Source organism: Callithrix jacchus, chromosome 10 (genome assembly GCF_049354715.1).
Source record: "Callithrix jacchus isolate 240 chromosome 10, calJac240_pri, whole genome shotgun sequence".
NCBI lineage: Eukaryota > Metazoa > Chordata > Mammalia > Primates > Cebidae > Callithrix > Callithrix jacchus.
Genome location: NC_133511.1, coordinates 114,140,301 through 114,163,239, shown reverse-complemented (window position 1 = coordinate 114,163,239; position 22,939 = coordinate 114,140,301). Strand labels below are relative to the sequence as shown.

General features: G+C 34.3%; 3 protein-coding genes across 3 annotated transcripts; all 3 read right to left on the bottom strand.

Moving 5' to 3' along the window:
- Nucleotides 1-3,606: 3,606 nt before the first annotated feature.
- LOC100896532 (olfactory receptor 5AL1) lies at nt 3,607-7,836 on the bottom strand. The gene is made up of 2 exons (XM_009008199.5): nt 7,630-7,836; nt 3,607-4,879 (listed from the first exon to the last, which is right to left on the bottom strand). Exon 2 carries the CDS (start codon nt 4,824-4,826, stop codon nt 3,873-3,875), a length of 954 nt encoding a protein of 317 aa, XP_009006447.4. The 5' UTR covers nt 4,827-4,879; nt 7,630-7,836; the 3' UTR covers nt 3,607-3,872.
- Nucleotides 7,837-11,831: 3,995 nt separating this feature from the next.
- LOC100412995 (olfactory receptor 8U9) lies at nt 11,832-13,675 on the bottom strand. Its single transcript, XM_009008121.6, has 2 exons — nt 13,560-13,675; nt 11,832-13,050 (listed from the first exon to the last, which is right to left on the bottom strand). The coding sequence occupies exons 1-2, from the start codon at nt 13,560-13,562 to the stop codon at nt 12,076-12,078; spliced, it is 978 nt and encodes a 325-aa protein (XP_009006369.4). The 5' UTR covers nt 13,563-13,675; the 3' UTR covers nt 11,832-12,075.
- Nucleotides 13,676-21,938: 8,263 nt separating this feature from the next.
- On the bottom strand, nt 21,939-22,939 carry LOC100407358 (olfactory receptor 8U8). The gene has a single exon (XM_002755263.7). The coding sequence runs from the start codon at nt 22,937-22,939 to the stop codon at nt 21,980-21,982; it is 960 nt and encodes a 319-aa protein (XP_002755309.6). The 3' UTR covers nt 21,939-21,979.

Below are 22,939 nucleotides of genomic sequence, written 5' to 3'. Positions count from 1 at the left end.
ATGTATTTGTGCTATGAACTTGTTTTTCTGTGTCGAGGGGTACCTCAGTATAAAACATGGGCTTAGGACTATGTAAGCTTGCTGCTCAGGATAGCCCAGCAAGCTGGTCAATATCAAACTTTCCTGCAGGTCTCTGAAACAAACAAACAAACAAACAAACAAACAAATTGGATGTAGTCTCCATCTCCATCTTGTTTTATGTCCTTGGGAACTTAACTTTGCAATCACATGGCAGTACTTTCTCTTAGTCTCTGCCTTTCAGGGAACAGAAATTTTAGGGTTTATGTAATAGCTCTAAAAATTACCTTGACTACTAAAAGCCTCTGGAAGCTTGAAATTAACTATTCTTGACTCCTCCTGGGAAAAGCAATGGAAATTTCCCTGTGCTGTAGCTCAGTAGCTGAGGTTTTGGCCTTTCACACTGGTGGTCTGGGTTCAATTCTATGCTTATGAGGTAAGTCCTTTCTGTTTTAATATCTGCATTAACTTGTCTAGAGTCTTCTCCTCCACGGACTATGTTAACTTTTCCTTTCTCTGAGCACCCGGGAGGTTACCTTTGGTAATATTTAAAGGCCAGAATGATTGGCCATTTGGCCTGGTGAAAATTGGCTAATAAAGAAACTTAAAAGCACTTTATTAAAGAGAACTGTTGTTAAAAGTCAGCTTAATTAAAAGTGGATATGCAAGCTTTAACAACCTACACTCCTTGGGAAAAACAAGAGGCACCAGAGACCCCTTTTCTACCCTATTCTGAAGGCTCCACCCTAAAGTCAATCACCAATGAATAAATTTAAAAATTGGCAAATGAAAAGTCTTAAGAACTACTGTAGTACTCTTCCTCTGTCTGTCTGTGTAATTACAGATGTGTTGCCTGTAATGTTTATATAGAAGAGTTCTAATTAATTGACATAAAAATAAGTGCTTAAATCAAATATTTTGAAAGCAAAATAAAAACTGTAATGCCTTTTAGTATATGCAACTTTAGTAATCTTTGGGAAATGAAAACAGTTTGAAAGACTATTGATAAAGACATTTTGACTAAATTAGGCAAGTCAGATATTAGGTTTGCTAAATGCTTTAAGGTCATAAACTGCTTTGACTTTGAAAATTATTCAATGTATTTTGAAGACATTAAATTCTAAGTAACGCCTGGGGATATATGGAATTAGGCGTGACCCCCAGCTATGTAAAGAAGGTTATAGAGAAAATAGATTCTATATAAGAAATGAGGTTGCATGGTAAATTCTTGTCCTGAAGTAAAATGACTGGTTGTGTAAAATGAGGAATATTTAGAAAAGTCAGAAAGTCTCAATATGTTGTTACATGGTCGATGTAAGTTGTGAAAGAATTTATTAAAACAAATTTATGCCAAAAATGGTGTAAAATTTAAAGGTGATTGGACCTCCTAAATGCTTCAGAAAATGCTACTATGACTCTTAACTGTACAGCTTCTCTGCTTTACAGCTAGATAAGGCCTGGGACACATGGAGTTAGATGCTGGAAAGACTCACGCCTTATCTGCATTTCTGTCTGGGTCCAAGGCTCCACATCTAGTACATAGTTAAAATTCCTTACAGACCAAGGCCTTCACCAAAGGTAAAAGTTGCTTAGAGTTAAAATTTTAATATATTAATTGAGACTACTGAAAAAATAAGTTTACAACGGTATTTGTAAGGACAATAAAATGTGTTTTTGTAAGAGATTATAAAAAAGTATAGGAATGTAAATCTTTGACTAGGTTAGAGGGTTGAAGGATTGTTTACATAAAGGTTTGGATAAGTTGTGAAAAGTTTATAGAAATTAATTATAAGAGATTCTATGTGTGAAAATAGTGACTAAAGTTAAGATGGCATTATTCAGGTTTTGTTCACTATAAACTGGACATTGGAATAGAAGCACAACAGAGTTTTCTTAGATCATTGTTCTGCTCTGAGGGAAAAACAATGTAAAGGAATGTAAAAGGTTTATAAAAATCTTATGGTCAAAATAATTAAAACTGAATAGATTTATTAAATGTTATTAAAAACTAACTTTAACATTAAATACATTAATGGAAACATAAAATTTGTTTTTCTCTTTTCAAAAGGATTTTTATGTAATATTAAAAGATAATTAAATGTTTTTGTTTGCTTTCTAAGGACATTACAAAAGAGAAAAGAGGCGATAGGAAAGAAGGGAGACAGAGTCAGTCATCCTCATGTTGTCTTCATTGGGTCTTGTTTGGAAAGCTGAGTCTCCTCCCTATCAGGATAATGTTTTTGGCTGGGCGCGGTGGCTCAAGCCTGTAATCCCAGCACTTTGGGAGGTCAAGGTGGGAGGATCATGAGGTCAGGAGATTGAGACCATCCTGGTCAACCTGGTGAGACCCCGTCTCTACTAAAAATACAAAAAATTAGCTGGGCACGGTGGCACGTGCCTGTGGTCCCAGCTACTTGGGAGGCTGCGGCAAGAGAATTGCCTGAACCCAGGAGGCAGAGGTTGCGGTGAGCCGGGATTGTGCCATTGCACTCCAGCCTGGGTAACAAGAGCGAAACTCTGTCTCAAAACAAAAACAAAAACAAGAAAAAACAGAATAATGTTTTTTCCTTTAAAAATCTTTGAGTTATCATTTGAGCTAAATGAATGAATTATGTACCATAAGATTCTATTTTGTAATATCCAACATTTTAAACTTTTGGTATTGAACAAACCTTTCAAAATCAAGTTCTGTATTATCATGCTAAATCAGCCAACATTAAATTGTTTAAATATACAATTTAAATGAACTCCACAGTCTAAGTCAAATTATTTATGATAACCCATTAGGTATCAGTGCTATGCACCTATACTGGATAAACAACTGGTCTTTAAGAAGACGTAAGTTCAGTGGTAATCATGAACTCATGAAAAACCAGCAATCCCATTACTGGGTATTTACCCAAAGGAATATAAATTATTCTACTATAAAGACACATGCATACGTATGTTTATTGCAGTGCTGTTTACAATATGAAAGACATGGAACCAACCCAAATGACCATCAATGATAGACTGGATAAAAAAGAATGTGGTACACCATGGTGTACTATGTAGCCATAAAAAGAAATGAGATCATGTCTTGCAGGGACATGGATGAAGCTGGAAGCCATTATCCTCAGCTAACTAAGGCAGGAACAGAAAACCAAACATGTCATGTTTTCACTCATAAGTGGGAGTTGAACAATGAGAACACATGGACACAGGGAAAAGAACAACACACAATGGAACTTGTTGTGGGGTGGGGGACGAGGGGAGGGAGAGCAACCAGGACAAATAGCTTATGCATCAGTTCAGCAAATGTGCTGGCTGAATGTGAGGGTAACAGTGAGGGATCATGCTTAAGTGATCACATAAAACTATTCAATCAAATCTGTAAGGTATTGTAAAGTGAAGGATAATCTAACTCGTAAGGGATATTCAAACCAAAATCTTTCAACCAAGCATCTTGCTATTTTTCTCCCAGTTCAGCTATGGAAGAAAACCTTACCTGGTATTTGCAATATTACATGCAATAATAATAATGGTACATGTCTCTCAAGATAACCTAAAATTCTCAATATTGTAGTGAAATAAGGTAAAGTTGAAATCTCAAGGTAATTTCTTTTTTATTTCTATTTAATGTTGAAACATCTCATGGTTAAAGAGAGATTATTCTTATCTCTCTTTTACAGTTCAACAGTAAAATGAACATTTATAAAGTGCTTATCATTTGTAAGACAAAGCAATAAAAATACATATTTTCAAGGAAAATAAGCCCCATAGGACAAAGACTTCTACATATACTAGCATTTTACAAGACTTGATTCAAAATATCCTGACTCTGTATGTAACATTTCTTTTAGTACCAACAGATTTTACTGTTGATTACTAGAATACATCTTTTTAATAATCTTTTTCATAGCATTTTTTACCTCTTGATTCCTCAAGCTATAGATCAATGGATTTAGCATGGGAATCACCACTGTATAGAATACTGAGGCAAATTTGTCTTTATCTAGTGCATGGCTTGACTTAGGCTGTAGGTACATAAAACTGAGGGTCCCATAATATATGGAAATAGAAAACACGTGAGAAGCACAGGTAGAAAAGGCTTTCTGTCTTCCTGCAGCAGAGTGGATCCTTAGGATAGCAAAGACAATAAAAACATAGGAGACGAGAACAACGATAAGAGAACAAAAAACATTGAACCCAGCAATAATGAACAACATTAACTCCTTGACTTGTGTATCTGAACAAGCCAGAGCAATCAGAGGAACATCATCACAGTAGAACTGGTTAACCACATTAGAGTCACAAAAAGACATGTGGAATGTGGCCATTGCTTGTATGAGTCCCACAGTGAATCCGTAAATATATGAGCTAGTGACCATTTTAATGCAGAGCCCCCTAGGCATGAGAACTATGTAGAGTAAAGGGTTGCAGATGGCAACATACCGATCATATGCCATGACAGAGAGCAACAGTAATTCCCAAACTGAAAATGTGATAAAGCAACACACTTGAGTGGCACATGCATAAAATGACATGCTTTTAATTTCACGCAAAGAGTTGACAAGGGTGTTTGGAGTGATAGCAGAGGTACCATAAAAATCCACAAAAGCCAGATGGCTAAGGAAAAAATACATTGGTGTGTGAAACTGAGGACTGATTTGGATTAGCACAATTAAACCAAGATTACCCATAACAGTAACTAAGTAAATCAGTAGGAATACACCAAAGAGAAGGACTTGAAGTTTCGGATTATCTGTGAGCCCTAGGAGAATGAAGTCAGTCACTGATGAATGATTGCCTTTTGCCATGTAATACATACAGGATTCCTCTAAAATGAACTCCAGAGCACACCTTCTGAATAATCTTGATGCTATAAGAAATGATCAATTAAATGTGAGAAGATAGCCATGACTTACCAGGATATTATATTAAATTTAATTAAAGTTCTGATAAGTACTTTGAATTATACATAAATTTTCCTTACGCTTTCAGAGTCACATAATTTGATTCAGACAGAAATTCTAAGATATGTAATTCATTAAGGAGTTTAAAATAAAAGAATTTTAAATAAAACACTGTAATTAATACAACAGCAAAATCTATGTTGTACTTTTCTTGAAACCACCCCCCAAAAAATCGCACACATTGCAATGCTAAGAATGTAATAGTGACAATATATATAAAATTATTTCCTAAATTATAAGTTTATTTTATGAAATCATACACAGATATATTTGTTCACAAGGATATCACAAATTAACAAAATTAAATGAGGACAATCTAATATAAAGAGTCAAAATCAAAATATTAACACTCTTTATCTTTTTGGACATCCAGGTTGGAGTAATTTTTAAATTTTATTTTTTTCCTTATCTCTGTTTTTTTGTTTAATTGACATTTAATATTAATATTAAAGAATAACAGGATTTTTAAATATTCTAGCTTTGTCTTTCTGGAAGAGTACACACCTCTGAACAATTTTACAGATTATAAAAAGCATTAGCTGACTGAAAAACATGATTTAACTTTAGATATCTAAATGGTCCAAAGTGTATAGCATTTGGGCAGCGTTTTGAAGAGCTCAATTCTACAGACCGTTTTCTCAAACCCAAACTGGTCTCTGACTGCTTGAAAACTGGCAGAATTAAATTGCTCCCTGCATTTCTCAAGCAGAGCACAGGATAAGTTAACTCCGTTCTCCTTCATAATTATATTGTCTCAGGTTGCTTTACATGTATCTTGCAGATCTTCAAGGCAGGTAAAATACTCTTTTCTGTCACTTTCACTTCTCAGTTAAACATCTTAGAGCAGGCCTCTAGTTTATCAATCATACTCATAACTTAATCAAGTGCAATTTGCCTTCCTTTCCCATTAAACCAAATCTCCTCACCAACTTCACTATTGACCTCACTATCCCCAAATTCAATCCAGCCTAGTTTTCTTTGGCAGAGTAGCAACACTGGATTCTGTTAATACACCTTAGATTTCCAAAACAAAGTAGTCTCTAGGTTGTTTATTTTGATTTTGTACCTTGGAGGTGCTGCTTCTATTATATATGCTTTAGGTGACATGTACTTCAGATTCTAAACCCCCGTGCTCTCTTCTTTACACTTTTCTTGTTCAGTGATTTTATTCAAGCCTATGTCTCCAGTAAGCATCTATATTCTGGCTATGGACACATATATTTCTATTTCAGATTTATTTTCTCTATTTGGCATCTCTGCATGTTAAACCTAATATTCAAGACCTGGAGTATATATTTTCTCTAAGTGAATAGTGACATTATTCACTCAGTTTTTCAAATCAGGGACCAATCATTTTTTACTATGCATTCCTGTTTCTTATACCAATATTTCATGTTTCCAGTTACTAACAATGTTATATCTAACATGCTTTTAAAATCTGTTAACTTACATTTTTCTCTTGATGCAACAATAATTAGTTTTTTTGCTTTATTGTAACTGACAACTGACTCATATTCTTGCCCTCAGTCTTTCCTCCTTCTCTCTCTTCCTTACATCGCAGCTGAAATAAACTTTACAGATACAAACTTTATTCCAATGCTCTCCTGGTTAAATCTCTTAATGCCTTCTCCATTGCCCTTAAGATAAAGTCCGAGGCTTCTTTTCTTTTCTCTCTCTCTCTCTCTTTTTTTTTTAACATGGCTACCATACTTCTTGAAAACTTAGGCCCTGGCCAGACACAGTGGCTCACACCTGTAATCCCAGCACTCTGGGAGGCCGAGGCTGGCAGACAACGAGGTCAAGAGATCGAGACCATCCTGGCCAACATGGTGAAACCCATCTCTACAAAAAAAAAAAAATACAAAAATTAGTTGGGCATCTTTGTGCACACCTGTAGTCTCAGCTACTTGGGAGGCTGAAGCCGAGAATTGCTAGAACCTGGGAGGTGGAAGTTGCAGTGAGCCAAGATCAAGCCACTGCACTCCAGCCTGGTGACAGAATGAGAGAGAGAAAGAAAGAAGAAAGAAAGAAGAAAGAAAGAAATAGAAAGAAAGAAAGAAAGAAAGAAAGAAAGAAAGAAAGAAAGAAAGAAAGAAAGAAAGAAAGAAGAAAGAAAGAGAGAGAGAGAGAGGAAGGAAGAAAGGGAGGGAGGGAGGGAGGGAGGGAGGGAGGAAGGAAGGAAGGAAGGAAGGAAGGAAGGAAGGAAGGAAGGAAGGAAGGAAGGAAGGAAGGAAAGGGAAAACCTAGGCCATGAGTCTCAGACCAGAATCATCTCTTGCGGGATTCTGCATGTGGCCTTCACATTCCAGATATGATCAACTATCGCAGTTATTCAAACATGATCTGCATATCTATATGGGTTTCCTTCTGTGCCCAGAACACTTTTCTTCGGCTATTATTACCTATCCCTGATTTGTCTTCTACTTAACTTTAAATTATTCTGTTAAACGTTTCCTCCTAGAGGCTTTCATGACCTTCTAGGCCAAAATTGGTGCTTCTCATATACACTATTCTGCATCCACTGATTGCTTTAAGATAGCACTTACCACACTATATTGCAACCAACTGTTAACATTTCTGTAACACACCCTAAACTTGAAACTCTTCTTTTCAAGCAAGTTTTAATTCCTAAATTATACCCATTTTAATTACTTACCTCTAGTAGTATCTAGTATAAATAAATCATCAATAATTATCTGTTAAACATTAAGCGAATAGAAGTAGTAGTCATATGTTTGATGCCTTTCCCACAACACAGTTTGAGTTTTCTGTTTTTTCTACTCCCTAATGTCTTTCTATATTCAAAACGCTGTCTTTCAGTTCAACAATAAATCTCCAAATAGTACATTGCACTGGAAAGCAACCTTTGTGAAGCCAGTAACATTTAAAATAACCTGGACATGAGACAGCTTTGTATTATTTTTTCTTTATGGTCCCTCTGGAAACTTTTTATTTATTGTTACTTTTGTTAAACAAACATTGTAAAACAGCATAATGATTATTCAGTAACAGGCAATTATTTGATGTTTAGTGTTTGGGGACAAAACTATTTCCCTTGAAATGGTAGAGTACTCTTTCAGCGATTAGTCAATAAATGAGTAGGGAATCGAGAAATATTTTAATGATCTCTTTTGGGAAAACAATTTGATTAATGGCTATATCTGCTTTGATTATTTCTTACTCTTGCTTTAATTTTGTTACATCGGCTTTTGATTACAATTATGAATTTATTTAAAATAAATGTTGAGCTGTGGGCCTCATATATAGCAACAGATTTTATAAAGTTTTAGGTGAAAGATAACTTTTCCAGTTAATAACACTTAAATCTGCCTTCTGAGATTAATATCACAATGTATTGTTATAATTGGCATTGTAGTTCAACAGCAAGGATTAATTTTTAAAAAAAAATTTTGTTGTCCTCCCTAGGAGAAGAATGCATACAAACCACAGTTAATTGGCACCTAGCTTCTGTCATTCAACAGAAATAGATGAACTCCTTCATCTAAAAGAACGTTTGCTAATAATAGCTGAAGCTTGTTCTAGAAATTCTCTAAGATGGCTCCTTAAAGTCTATATTGAAAGATGCCTGACATTACACGAAACAGATAACTAGAAATACTCTCACATAGTAATGAAGACACAGGAAAAAAATTGAGAAATGTAGGAGTGTGATGATGAATTTATTATGTAGAAATAAAAACTCCTTACCTGTCTATATTTTTAGGAAGTCACAGAAGTCAGTGTCTTTGCTTGGGCAATAAGGAATGCACTAGCATAGAGGGAACTGGTATGTGTTTTAGGGGCTCAGTAGCGGCTGTATGAATGGAGTGGACCTACAGACCTGTGTTCTCTAATAACAGTAGGAATGTTGTTATTCTGAAATGGCCACAACAAGGTGGATGCAATACTGGTATTGGGTTACAATACTTTGTTAGGCTGTAACTGAGGTACTTAACCCAGTTTCTACGATAATGGGTTATGGGTCGTGGTGTTCCTGGGTTTAGATGAGTGGGCAGTTGATGTTGTTTAATAATTGTATATAATTCTATAGTTGTAGAGGACACATAAAGCATAGTATTTAAAAATGTTTTTTCCATTTGTGTATTTAGACAAAATACAGAGCTAGCGAGAAAAAAAAAACTAATAACACAAGTCACAATGAACATTTTTTTCCTTAGGATTTTTTCATAACTAAGTCCAAACATAGATTAAAGAGAACACATGGACACAGGGAGAGAACCATCACACACCAGTTCCTGTTGAGGAGTGGGGAGATAGGGGAGGGATAGCAGGGGGTGGGTTTTAGGGGAGGGATAGCATTAGGAGAAATACCTAATGTAGATGACAGGGTGATTGATGCAGTCAACCACCATGGCACGTGTATACCTATGTAACAAACCTGCACGTTCTGCACATGTACCTCAGAACTTATAATAATAAAACATTTTATTGAAATGAGAACTGAATTTCCTTGAAGCAGGCCCTTCCTAAACTACAGCATGTTAATGCAATAGCTCCTTTTCAGATTTTTTTCCAAAGGAATATACCCAGTGCTTTGAATATGAACATACAAGAATGTCGGAGACTTAATACGTCATAATTGGGAATGCTGCTCTAGCTCATTTTTCAGGCACAGTAGACTAATTAGTAGAATTAACAGCCCCAGTTAAAGGCTTCTCTGTAATCATGCTCTTCTTCTATAAATGTGTAGTACTTCTGTATTCTGCTTCTGACCTCAGTCATGTGACTTGTTTATAGCTGATGTTTTGATAACAGACTTGACACAAATGTAGGCCTGAGAAAGGCGTAGTGTATTTCAACGTCCTGTCTTGCTCTTCTGCCTTTGCCAGGACCACAGATGCATGCTAACCTGTTGGTAGATGAGAAGTCATGTGCTGCTAAAGCAGTTTTCACAGGTGGGGACATCTTAGGTCAGCTTGTTTCCAGGTAACACACAAGCTGAGTACAAACTCATGAGTGGATGCAGACAAGATTAGCCAAGCACAGCCCAGTACAGAAACTGTCCTACAACACGTGGTAGATAACAAATTGCGTTTGTTTAAGCCATTATGTTTTTCAATTTTAAATTCATAATTTTTGTGTCAATAGAAAACATTTATGTAATGCCAGTTGTGAATGCACACAGAGAAGATATGGGAGCTCCGAAACAGTGACAAACTGCAGTGCTCCCTTCCCTGATACTTAGGACAGGAGTTTTCTCAGGGATTCTTATTTATGCCAAGTTTCCTGGGGGCATTTGCATTGCTGTTTAGGGCTAAGATCTTCATGATCTGTTCTGCTCATCTTTGAGCTGTAGCTTACCTAGCCCTTCAATGATTTCCCTAATCTTGATTTCCTTATTAATCTTTCCCTAATCTTTATTTCCTAAGATGCTCCATCATTCTTATTAGCCCTTATTCTTATAACAAGCCCTTTTTCTGTTTCTGTACAGAACTAACTGTGGCACAGGAGTGAAGGAGGCAACAGGTATCTGAGGAAGGGAACACCAGGCCAAAAGATGACTTCTCAGTGGGCATTAATAGTATCTTTCTAGTCTTCTGACATTAAGTATTGAAATAGGGTATAGATGAAAAAGAGTGAAGCAAAAATATTAAATGATAGGCATGAGTCACAAAATCAAACGTTTCTTAAGCTAAATGATGGGAACACATAAACACACAGAGGAGAACGAAACATATTGGGGCCCTTCGGAGGCTGGAAGCTGGAGGAAGGACTCAATCAGGAAAAATAACTAATGGGTACTAGGCTGAATACCTAGGTGATGAAAAAATCTATTCAACAAACCTCCATGACACAGTTTACATATATAACAAACCTGCACTTCTACCCATGACTTTAAATAAAAATTAAAAAAATACTTTAAGATTTTTACACATACTCCCTCTATCACATTTATCAATTTATCAGCTGAGTTGTTAATAATCCTCACTTATAAATTGCTCCCTCAAGTTCATGTGAGTTATAATTAGTAGGCTAGCATTCAAGTTAGCAGGTTTATAGAAGGAAGGGAAATGATATACAAGCGTCTACCATGAGCTATTACCCCTTTCCATGTTGCTTAGTCCTCAAAAAGTCTCTAAACTGAGTAACAGTATTCTCATTTATCTGATGAATAAACTGGTAAGAGCACATATGGAGCACAATGCCATGCTTGGAATCTAACCATGTTCTTTGACTATAAGCCATGTGCTTATTCACTTAGCTGTATTGCCTACTGGGTTCATTGTGTTATAAGCTATACCTTAATAAATAATGACCAGCTTACCTGAGCTTTGCCAAACACAACTTCATATAATCCTTGTTACTGGTAAAATGATTTATGATGATTCAATTACTGTGAATATGTTTGTTTGAATTATAATGCCCTCCCCTACTCCCTCCAGAATTCTATCCCTGAGTTACACTTTTCACATTTTGGGAAAAAGTATAATGGGATCTTGTAGGCATAAGAAAAGCATTATCTTAGAGAATTAGTCTTCAGAGACAGAACAAGACTTCCAGGAACTAGAAGGCATGTTCGATCAGTGCCATAGGGGAGGTTAGAAAACAGTACTCTGTATAATAAAGATAATATATTAAATGTATAAATATGGGACATTTTTATATTGTCATATCTTTTAGGAATTGAGAAAGAAAATTTTTAGATGATGTGTCTTTATCCTTCACATCATCTAATATTGGGATATTGTAAATATAGCTTCAGAATCCTGAACCGGAGATGGATGAGAAGAGTTAACTTTTGTCTGTGCTCTGAACAAGATGTAATAACTAATTATGTATATTGATGATGACTTTTTATGGACCCTTCATTTGAGAAATGAGAAAATTGGTATAAAATATTATGCAACACAATTAACAATTTTAATATATTTTTCATTTGAAAAATAAAAGAAGCAGTGTAAATTATTATAGTTACTTTTACACCAGACATTCTAAGAGAAATTCTCTAGAAAATTGTATTACACACCAAAAATATGTATATATAGATAGATCACATATTGAGAAATAGCCATTCTGCTAATATATGATTTTATGGAAAAAAAATCATACCATAACAAAAGTCCATTTTTACTTATTCAAGTCACTTTCCTAATTTAATAAACACAAAATTCTGGTTTTTATTAATGATGACTTTCTTCAGAGCTTCTTTCACCTCCTTATTCCGAAGGCTGTAGATCAGAGGATTCAACATGGGAATGATCACTGTGTAGAAGACAGAGGCCATCTTGTCTGTGTCCAGGGCATGGTTAGAGTTAGGCTGTAAGTACATAAAAATCAGGGTCCCATAGAATACGGTGACTGCCAGCATGTGGGAGCCACACGTTGAGAAAGCCTTCTGTCTTCCCTCAGCTGAGCGCATTCTCAGGATGGCAGAAATGATGAACATATAAGAGACAAAGACAATCAGAAGGGAGGAAATGAACATGATACCAGCACAGACAAAGATCCATAGCTGTTTGGAGCTAGTGTCTGAGCAAGTTAGCCTGAGGAGAGGCATGTCATCACAATAGAAATGGTTGACAATATTGGAGTGGCAATAGGAGAGGCGGAAGGTGAGGATGGTATGAAACAGTGCAACCAAGATGCTGTAGCTATAGGGAGCAGCCACAAGCTGAATGCAGATTCCTGGGGACATTAGCAGTGTATATGTCAGAGGGTTACAAATGGCCACATACCGGTCATAGGCCATGGAAGCCAGTAGCAAGCACTCAGCTGTCATGAAGGTCAGGAAACAGCCCAACTGAGCAGCACATGCATTGAACGAAATAATATTTTGTTTGTACAAGAAATTCCCAAGCATTTTGGGTGTAATGACAGAAGAGTAACAGAAATCAACAAAGGCTAGGTTACTAAGAAAAAAGTACATTGGTGTGTTGAGTTTTTCATCTGCTCTAATGAGTAGGATCAAACCTAGGTTGCCTACTACCGTGAAGAAGTAGATGAATAAGAATAGCACAAAGAGGGGCATCTTCAACTCCTGACGATCTGTGAGGCCCACAAGAATAAACTCTGTCACCTGGGTGCAATTGATCTGAGTCATATCTCTTGAGGTGGTCTGGATAAAAAGAGAGTTTACTCAAGCTTAACATTAGTGCAAATTGTTTTAACACCTTAATATCCTTACAATCAATTTTATTGTTAATATGTAAGTGGGAATTTAGTATTAAAATTATTATCTCACTTGGGGTGTGGGGATGAAATAGGATGAAAGGAAAAGAAGATATTTTGTGGGAACACATATTTCTCTCTGCACAAAGAAGTTATATTTATAAAGCTAAGAGCTATAGTAGTAGTATAGCTTTGATCCACATTGGCTCAAAATCTGTTTGAAGTTCTGTACACTATTTTATTTAAAATTTAGCAGTAATTTTTAAATGTTTAAAACAATTATTGACATTTAACATTTATTGGAAAATGCTAACATCAAGCATAAAGGAAAACAAATCTTGTCTAATGACGTCACTCTGACATATTTGTCATTGTATCTCCACAACAGAAACTACACATTGCTGCAATACTGACATATATAATGCTCTATTATTTTATTGTTCATTCATTACTTACCATAGAGAGATTGCTGTAGCTTTCTACACAAGCTTCATAATTGTTTTAATAATCCAAATACTGAAGAGCCACAACAGTATGCTTCATAGGTGTTTGTTTATTTCATTTTTTGTTGTGCCCATCTTAAAAATTAGGGAAATAAGTCACAGAGAGGTTAAGTACCTGAAGTAAGTAGAATGTAAATGTGTTTTTCTGACACAGGAGTCCATGAACCTCACTATTATGTTTGTAATATGTTAAATTTATTCCATCATTGCATGCCTAAATTATCTCTCAAGTGTTTCTTGATATATAGTTGCAGAAAGATTTTTATATGTAAAGCATTAACTTACCTGACCAAATACAATGAATACTTACACGTTTAAAAAAAATTTTTGCCTAATTAAAATAAAGAGGCATTTGCTTTTCAAACGATTTACATCAATTTATCTGGGTCCTGCCTCTTTGTCATATATTTTAAAACATATACAATCAGCCCTTCATATTTTTGTGTTTCACATCTGTGGCTTCAACCAACCTAAGATCAAAAGTATATAGTAATATATATATATATATACACACACATATGTATATATGTATATGTATAAAAGTATATGTATTTATATATATGTATACTGTGTGTGTGTGTGTGTGTGCGTGCGTGTGTGTGTGTTTGAACAAGTACTGAGTTTTTTGCTTGTCATATCTTCCTAAGGGATTCAGTATAACAGTTTCCATAACATTTACATTGTATCAAGCATTGTAAGTGTTCTAAAGATAATTTAAAGTATACAGGAAATATGTTTAGTTTATATGCATGCTATGTCATTTTATATAAGGGACTTAATAAGCATCTATGATTTTTGGTATCTCTGGGAGTCCTGGAATCAATCCCCCATGGATACCAAGGGATAGCTGTATAATTTGAATTATTTTTATATTAACTATATTTTGTTATTAAACCATTTTAAGTGGCATATTTTTATATTTTTTACGTTTTTAATATGATATCATAATGTTTACCTATTATTTAATTAATTGCCTATTATTTTGGACTTTGTTCATAATTGAAATGTAAACATCATTATAAAGTTTGGATTGGGACAGCATAACATATATAAATATTTTTGCTACTAAATCTCAAATGTAACATGTGATCTCTCTTGCTCTCTTTCCCTTTATATAAAAAATTTAAAACAACTCTGAGAAATACATAAATTTTATTATCCACACTGGAAATTAGACTTGGTATACATATACAAATAAAGTAAGAACTCATATTTTCTAATTTTCTTTTCAACTAATGGCTCTTATGTACTACAGCTCTTCCTTAAATTACTTTAAAGCAACTTCAGATTATGGATCTATTTATTTATTTGCATTAATTTAAGATTTTTATTGAGCAACTATTTTTAAAGTAATTACTTTCAAAGTATGCTAATTCACTTTTAGCTTATGCTAAATAAAAAGGTTATATTCCCTCTTGGAATCCTGACACATAGATCACATGTGTTACATTATTTAGTGTTTTAGTACCTCTTGGCATAGTGTTTCAATATATAATGTTATTTATCATTTATTGGCCATAATTTACTATGAGAAAGGTGTGGTGAAATGTCATAAATCATGTACTCAAAACAATACTCTCATAAGTAGATACGTGGACACGCAGATCCACAATGATTACCAAAATGCATTAATATCTTTTTAACGATTGTATATTTCATTAAAATATGCACTGTATTCACCATCTAGTATGAACATACCTAGAGTGTAAAGTTAACCGTTTTCAGTATTTGGATAATGTTTCATAAGGACAGTTTAGCTCAGTGCCCTTCCCCACCTGAAGGTTAACAACCCAAAATGAAAACATACACTGCTTACTTAACAACATTTCCTAGTGGCAATATCTCTGGATTTTCAGAACAATTCTTTCAGTACTTTTCTGATATAAAGTGTCACTTTTTCCTTGTACTTAGTACCTAGACTAATCATTTTTATTCTGTATTCCAATTAAAAGGAAATATATATGTGTATAGATATATATCTGTGTGTATTTGTGTTTATAACATACATATATAAAAACAAATAGGTGTACACAGACATATGTTTGCAAATTAAGTGTCTGTTAACATTAAATCAAAATCATAAGGATTTTGATTTTTTTGGAGAAATATATATTACTGCCTTTTCTCCCTCTAGAGCTTCTAGCACAGTGCTAAGCATTCAGTACGTCCTCAGTAAATACTTGCTCAGTTAGATGAATCCTCCATCCTAACTCTTTAAACCAATAGGCTTTCTTTTCATCATCAATTATAGTCTTACATGACAGTTGGCTGATGCATACTGATTTTTTTCTCCTAGTGCTACATTATTTCATAATATTTCATAGTATTGATAATGACCTTTCATAGTAAAGAGGCAATATGATACAGTATTAAAATATGAGATTATATTTTTAATTATAGCAATGTCATGCAATAGTCATTGCACCTCTTAGTCAAGTTATTCAAGCTTTTTTTTGGCTTTTTGCTGAAATATAAGAGTTAAATCTCCTTCCATTTTTCCGTGTATGTGAGTTTAAGGGGTTCTAGTGTGGTTTTGTAAATGGCTCTATTGCACAGCTATGAAGTCTGAGCTTTTAGTGTAACCATCACTTAAATGACATACATTTTACCCCGTCAGTAATTTTTCATTGTCACTCCCCTCCCAATCTTACTTTACACACTATGTCCCTGTGTACATATTATTTAGCTCCCACTTATAAGTGAGAACATGTGATATTTTACTTTCTGAGCTACCTCACTTAAGATAGTGGCATCCATTTTCATCCATGTTGCTGCAAAAGATACAATTTCATTTTTTTGTGTGTGTATGGCTGAATAGTATTCAATTACCCTTAAAGAGTAAATGTGAATTTGTCATTATGGCTATGAGAAAGTAAATTACTGAATTTTGATGAACTTGGCAACTTTGTAATAAATAATTGCACATTAATGGCAGATAACTATTGAAAATGGCATTTTATTGACATTTCAGTCAAGCAGGAGAAAGAACTCTAGATAAAATTGGGAGACCTAGAATTTTTTCTGTCATTCTCTAGTTACATAAACATTGGCACATCAAAAATTCAGTTTTTTCTTTAAGTTTCTAATCTATAAAAGGTGTTATTTTTCTATCTAAAATGATCTTGTTACTATCAAAAGAAAGTTATCTCCAGCCCATAACAAGTATAAATATATTTTAAATTTGAAACAATGTTAAACCATCCCTTCTCAGCCTTTTGGCTAAGATCAAGTGAAAAAATGTTAAACCATAAAACTTGCTTCCCTGATATATTAAAAGTTATATGCATGTAGAAGTTAGCATAATCCATTTTAAAATTCATTGACAGCTGGGTAGGTAGTGCTATGGGTCAAGGTAATATACCTCTAGTACTTGTACGTAGAGAAGTCTGAGGAAATAAAAAACAAAAATAGTAAAAACACATGGAAAATCCTTAACTGATGGAAGTAGATAGGTATAGTTAAACCTTTACATGTTATGTGTCTTTTAAATTGAATATAGAGAGAAAAGTGTCCTAAAATTTTAGTTCCTGAAACATAATCTCAGCAAATAATAAATTAACAAAATAATTTATATATTTTATCATCTCAGGAAACAGAAGGTGAATATATCAGGAAATGTTAAATGTTCTTTATAAATTATGGACGTGGGAATAAAAAATAAAAAATTTTTGAGTATGTATGCATGTATGTTTCTACCCCTTTCTCTGAAGAAGATAACCACAGATAATATTGATCATTGCTGCTGCTGCTGCTTACTGTTACATGATGTAGGTGTATTATCAAAGTTTTTAAAGACTTTTTGGTTTTCATACAAATATACACATTTTGTTTTGAGATAAGCAACAATTTGATTGAAAATTTAGTTTCTACTTCCAGAGATTTCAGGTAAGCCTGCGCTGTTTGACAACTATAAGAAGTTTATTATCTCACCTAAAATTACCACTTTATCATCTTAAAGATAGAGTATACATTATATTTGAAAAGAAATTATGCATGACCTTTTACAATATAGCCCATGATGTTTGCCATCAAAATTCCAGGTACATCTCTTCCCTCTGCCACTACCAACACCCAGTGATCAATTAGAAAAATTATTTTGCAGTCCTCAAATACAGCACGTCCTAACATGTTCCCCAGTCTTTATATGCGCTTTTGCTAGCCCCTTCTGGATGTTTGGTAATGGGAAATTAATAATTAAAATTTTACAATAACCTTTCAATATTTATTTCACTGGTTCACAAATAATGTTCTTTGCTTATAACAAACATATTAAGTGATATATTGATGGCTTCGTTTTGATATGCTCACTTTTCATTTGGGCAAAAACAGGAAGGACATGGTTGACATAAATTGCAATCCAGTCAATTAACTCTCCAAATTTTCCAAGCAGCCTAATAAATTTTATCTTGGTATTCCCAAACCATTTCTTTCCATCTCACACCAATAAGAAATATATTTTATATAACACATACATATATAACTGAAATAAGATTATAGGAAACAGTAGCCTTATTTCAGAAAATACCATCTCAAATGTTATATTCTAAAGTTCATTATATTCTATGGTACTTCATTTTTTAAATGCTTATCTTGATCTTCATTTTGAAATAAATTATTTAAACTTACTTGCATAAAGGGTGTTCCTATTTCTTCTCCAAGTGGGTTTGGGCAGCAACAGAATATAGAGTGACTCTGTCCCATAGGATCTCAGAAGAATGATGCAAGTAAAAGTATCAGAAAAATAGTTAATAACCCAAGGGATTCCAAAGCAGGCTAGAGATAAATTAACATTATTATCTGGCTTTGAGGACCAAAGATCTATAGCTCTATTTTAGCATGACATTATTGCTTCAATGTTCTTATTTTTGGAATGACATTTATCAATAATTTTATTATTAACAATGCTATTTAATAGTTAATAACAATGCTATTATATAACGTATAATATACTTTATAATGCTATCTATTCATGTTTTAATTGTTCATATTGTTGTTCTTATTGCTTATTTATTTATTTGTATTATTTTCCTTTTGTTGTTGTTGCTCAGTGATAGGGTTTAGATTTATCTTTAAAAGAAAGATAAAAATCAACTTGCAAAAATTTTTACAACATATCTTTCAAAGAACTAATATACAACTCCAGTAACCTATTCCACAATAACTTAATACATGATACTCTCTCTTTGGCTTATTCTTTGAAATGCTCATGAAATATTTTTGTCTTTTTTAAGGATGTTGTTCTCTGTTATTACTTAATTTTGTAGTTCCCTGGTCTACAGAGTAGTCTTCCAAATTATTTTATTAGCCAATCTGTGGCCATAGCAAGAGAAGAACATTGTTTTAATACTTACTACAGAACAATGCATCTGCTAGGAACTGAATTGTATCTCTCAGAATTAATATGTTGAAGCTCCAAACTCCCATTGTGATGATATTTGGAGACAACACCTTTGGGAGGAAATTAAGATTAGATAACTTTATGAGGGAGGGGTCCTCATGATGGGGTTAGTGCCTTTATAAGAAGAGACACTAAAGTGTATGCTTGATCACTCTCTCTCTCTCTCTCTCTCTCTCTCTCGTAAGCTCACAAACAAAAGGTTATGTGAGCACACAGCAAGATGGTGACTGACTGCAAGTCATGAAGAGAGATCTAACTAGGAACTGAATCAGAAAGAATCTTGATCTTGGACTTCTTCAGAACTGTCAGAAAATAAATTTCTGTCATTTAGGCCACCCTGTCTAAGTTGTGAGGTTTTTGTTGTTGTGGTTTTTGTTGTTTATTTTACTGTAGCATGAGTTGAATAAGAGAGCGTCTCTGAGAAAGCAAAAACAAAATAATCCTCTACAATCCAAAAGGCTTTGTTGGGGGAGTGTGATAGGGAAGACAAGGGGTGGAAAGCAATCATAAAATCACTTTTTTCTCCAAATATAGTATATTTTCTGCTATCTGAAAATGAAAATGGACAAGATTCCCCAAATATGTCTTTTATAGACAGAACATAAAATCACAACTGAGTTTACACACAGTCAGCTGAAAAGACATAAATGAGAAGCCCAATAAGACATTCGATACAAACCCTGGGATCCAACCATTAGCTGGTTCCTTAGCTAACTTAGCAGAACAGCCCAGTGACCACACACTACAGGAAATACAGATTTTACAGAATTAGTTTAAAAAGTCACTAAGAAAACAAATGCCATCAATAAAAATTATAACGATATAAAAAGGACTGGGCAAAACCAACAAACCCATGGTGTATGTATGTATGTGTGTGAGAATGTGTGCGTGTGTGTGTGTGTGTGTGTGTGTGTGTGTAGTATGACTGCTGTAGTTGATACTAATGTAAAACGTCCAATTTTGACAAAAATTAGGAACAAAGAATTAGGAAATTCAGTTCCATTGATGGAGAAAAGAAAATAATCAACAGAAACTTTCACCAAGGGAATTCTAGCTGTTGGTCTTTCTATAAAAAAACTGCAAAATCTCTGTTATAAAAGTGTTAAAGAAAACAAAAGAGACCATGCATATGAAGTTAAAGTATGAAAACAATATCTTACCAAATGGGGAAATTTTTAAAATATATACTTTTTTAAAGAACTAGGTAGAAAATTTGGAGATGAAAATACAATAACTGAAATAAAACGTGTTAGACCAAACAGAATAGTGATAACGTTGAAGACAGAATTAGTAAAATTAAAAATAGGTAAACGAAATTTGTCTAGTCTACAAAATAGAGAAGAATATTACAGAAAAAACAAAGAAAGCTCTGGAGACTTCTAGGGCACCAGAAAGTGTTACCAATAAAGTGTGCCACATCAAATGTACCAGTTAAAAAAAAGTGGGACTCTCAGAAGAAAGGAAGGGAGAAAAAGGGGAAAATACTTGAATAATAAATTATTGAGAACTCCAATTTGAGAAGAAAAAAATTAACATGTGGATCTAAGGAACTCAACCAGCCATAAGTTAGATTAACACTAAGAAATCCTTAGGCTAATCAAAATCGAAGTGTTGAGAGGCAACGAGAGCAAAAAATCTTGGAAGTTGTTGATGAATTCCATAGAAAACCACAATAAGTTTAACAGATGATTTCTTACAAGGAAAAGGTGGAATGTGATGAGATGACATGTCCAAACTGCTATAAGAAAACAATTGTACACAGGGACTACTATATCCCACCAAATTATATTTCAGAAATAAAGGTGACTTAAAGACTGACCTGGGTAAATTAGATTAAGATAATTCATTGCTAGCAAATCTGCCTTATAATAAGTACAAAAGAATGTCTTTCAGAGGACAGGAAATTCTTCTGTAGGAGAATTTCAATCACAGAAGTACATAAAGCACAGTGGAAATGGCAGATATGTCAATCAATGTTTATATTTATTGACATATCAAGTCATATTACTGACATAGTCTTATACATCTGTGTATATATAGAGTGTATATACATATTCTCTTCTTCATTTATATAAATGACATGCAATTGAATATTTCTTGTCTCCCCTTAATTTATCTTAATGATACAAAATCGCATACATATCATATTCAATTATGATAATACTGTTCTGAGGTTTATAAGTAGACATTGCATATGTGTGTATGTACGTATGTATTTACATAGTGCTATGCTAGTGTTAATCTGAAGTAGATTGTAAGTTAAAATAAATAAATCCTTAGAGCAATCATCACTAATGCATGTCTGTGTGTGTGCATTTGTGTATGTATATATTTAACTTAGCAGAAATTAAATTTCTAACTAAAAAAATTTTTTTTTTTGAGACGGAGTTTTGCTCTTGTTACCCAGGCTGGAGTGCAATGGTGCGATCTCGGCTCACCACAACCTCCGCCTCCTGGGTTCGGGCAATAGCATTCCTTCATGATATCCTGTCATGGTGAAAATCAATAATAAGTCTAGGCATTGCCAAATGTTCCCCTGGGAGAAAAATTACCTCTATGGAAAGCCACTGTTTTACAGTTGCAGGCAATTTAATTAAATATCATTAATTTATAAATTAATTTATAAAATTAATTTTAGATATACTATAAAACACTCTTAGGAATGTATTAAAGAATTCATATAATCCTAAACTAGGCATTCAGAGTGCCTTCATTTTTTTCTGTTCTTGGCAGCACCTAGTTGTATAACTATTAGATGAGACGATACATTTTTAAAATACATTTTTTTCTGTGAGCAATGATGTAAATTCTTATGAAATATGATTTTATGTTAAAAGGACTTACAAAATGCAAAGAATGTTATTTCAGTAAACAGATCTTTATTTCTTACCAATTAAGAGCAAGGTACTCCAATAATTTTATTAATATGGGAGGAAAACCAGTTATGAAGGAATGCCCATTTTTGTTTATTGAACTCATTTTCTCAGTTTCAGAAACATAAAAGCGTAGTTTCTATTGATGATGACTTTCTTCAGGGCATCTTTTACATCTTTGTTCCTGAGACTGTAAATGAATGGGTTCAGCATGGGAATGATCACTGTGTAGAAGACAGAGGCCATCTTGTCGGTGTCAAGAGAATGGCTTGAGCTTGGTTGTAAATACATAAAGATCAAGGTGCCGTAGAATATGGTGACTGCTAGCATGTGAGAGCTACACGTGGAGAAGGCTTTGTGTCTTCCCTCAGCTGAGCTCATCCTCAGGATGGCAAAAATAATGAACATGTAGGAGACAAAGACAACCAGAACAGAGCAGATGAATGTGATACCAGCACAGGCCAAAATCCATAGCTGTTTTAAGTGAGTGTCTGAGCAGGTTAGTCTGAGGAGAGGCACGTCATCACAATAGAAATGGTTGACAATGTTGGAGTGGCAATAGGAGAGGCGGAAGGTGAGGATGGTGTGAAACAGTGCCATCAGGAAGCTGTAGCTATAAGGAACTGCTACAAGTTGAATGCAGATTCCTGGAGACATTACAACCATATACAATAGAGGGTTACAAATGGCCACATACCGGTCATAGGCCATGGAAGCCAGTAGCAAGCACTCCGATATCATGAAGGTGAGAAAGCAGCACAGTTGAGCAGCACATGCATTGAAGGATATCACATTTTGTTTGTACAAGAAAGTCCCAAGCATTTTGGGTATAATGACGGAAGAGTAACAGAAATCTACAAAGGCTAGGTTGCTAAGAAAGAAGTACATTGGTGTGTTGAGCCTTGAATCTGCTCTAATGAGTAGGATCAAACCCAAGTTGCCTACTACTGTGAAGAAGTAGATGGATAAAAATAGCACAAAGAGGGGCATCTTCAACTCCTGATGATCTGTGAGGCCTGCAAGAATAAACTCTGCTACCTGGGTGCAATTGATGTGAGCCAT

What these genes read in the sequence shown, in the direction of transcription:
- LOC100896532 (XM_009008199.5), bottom strand. Translation starts at nt 4,826, where the DNA reads ATGTATTACATGGCAAAAGGCAATCATTCATCAGTGACTGACTTCATT.
- LOC100407358 (XM_002755263.7), bottom strand. Translation starts at nt 22,939, where the DNA reads ATGGCTCACATCAATTGCACCCAGGTAGCAGAGTTTATTCTTGCAGGC.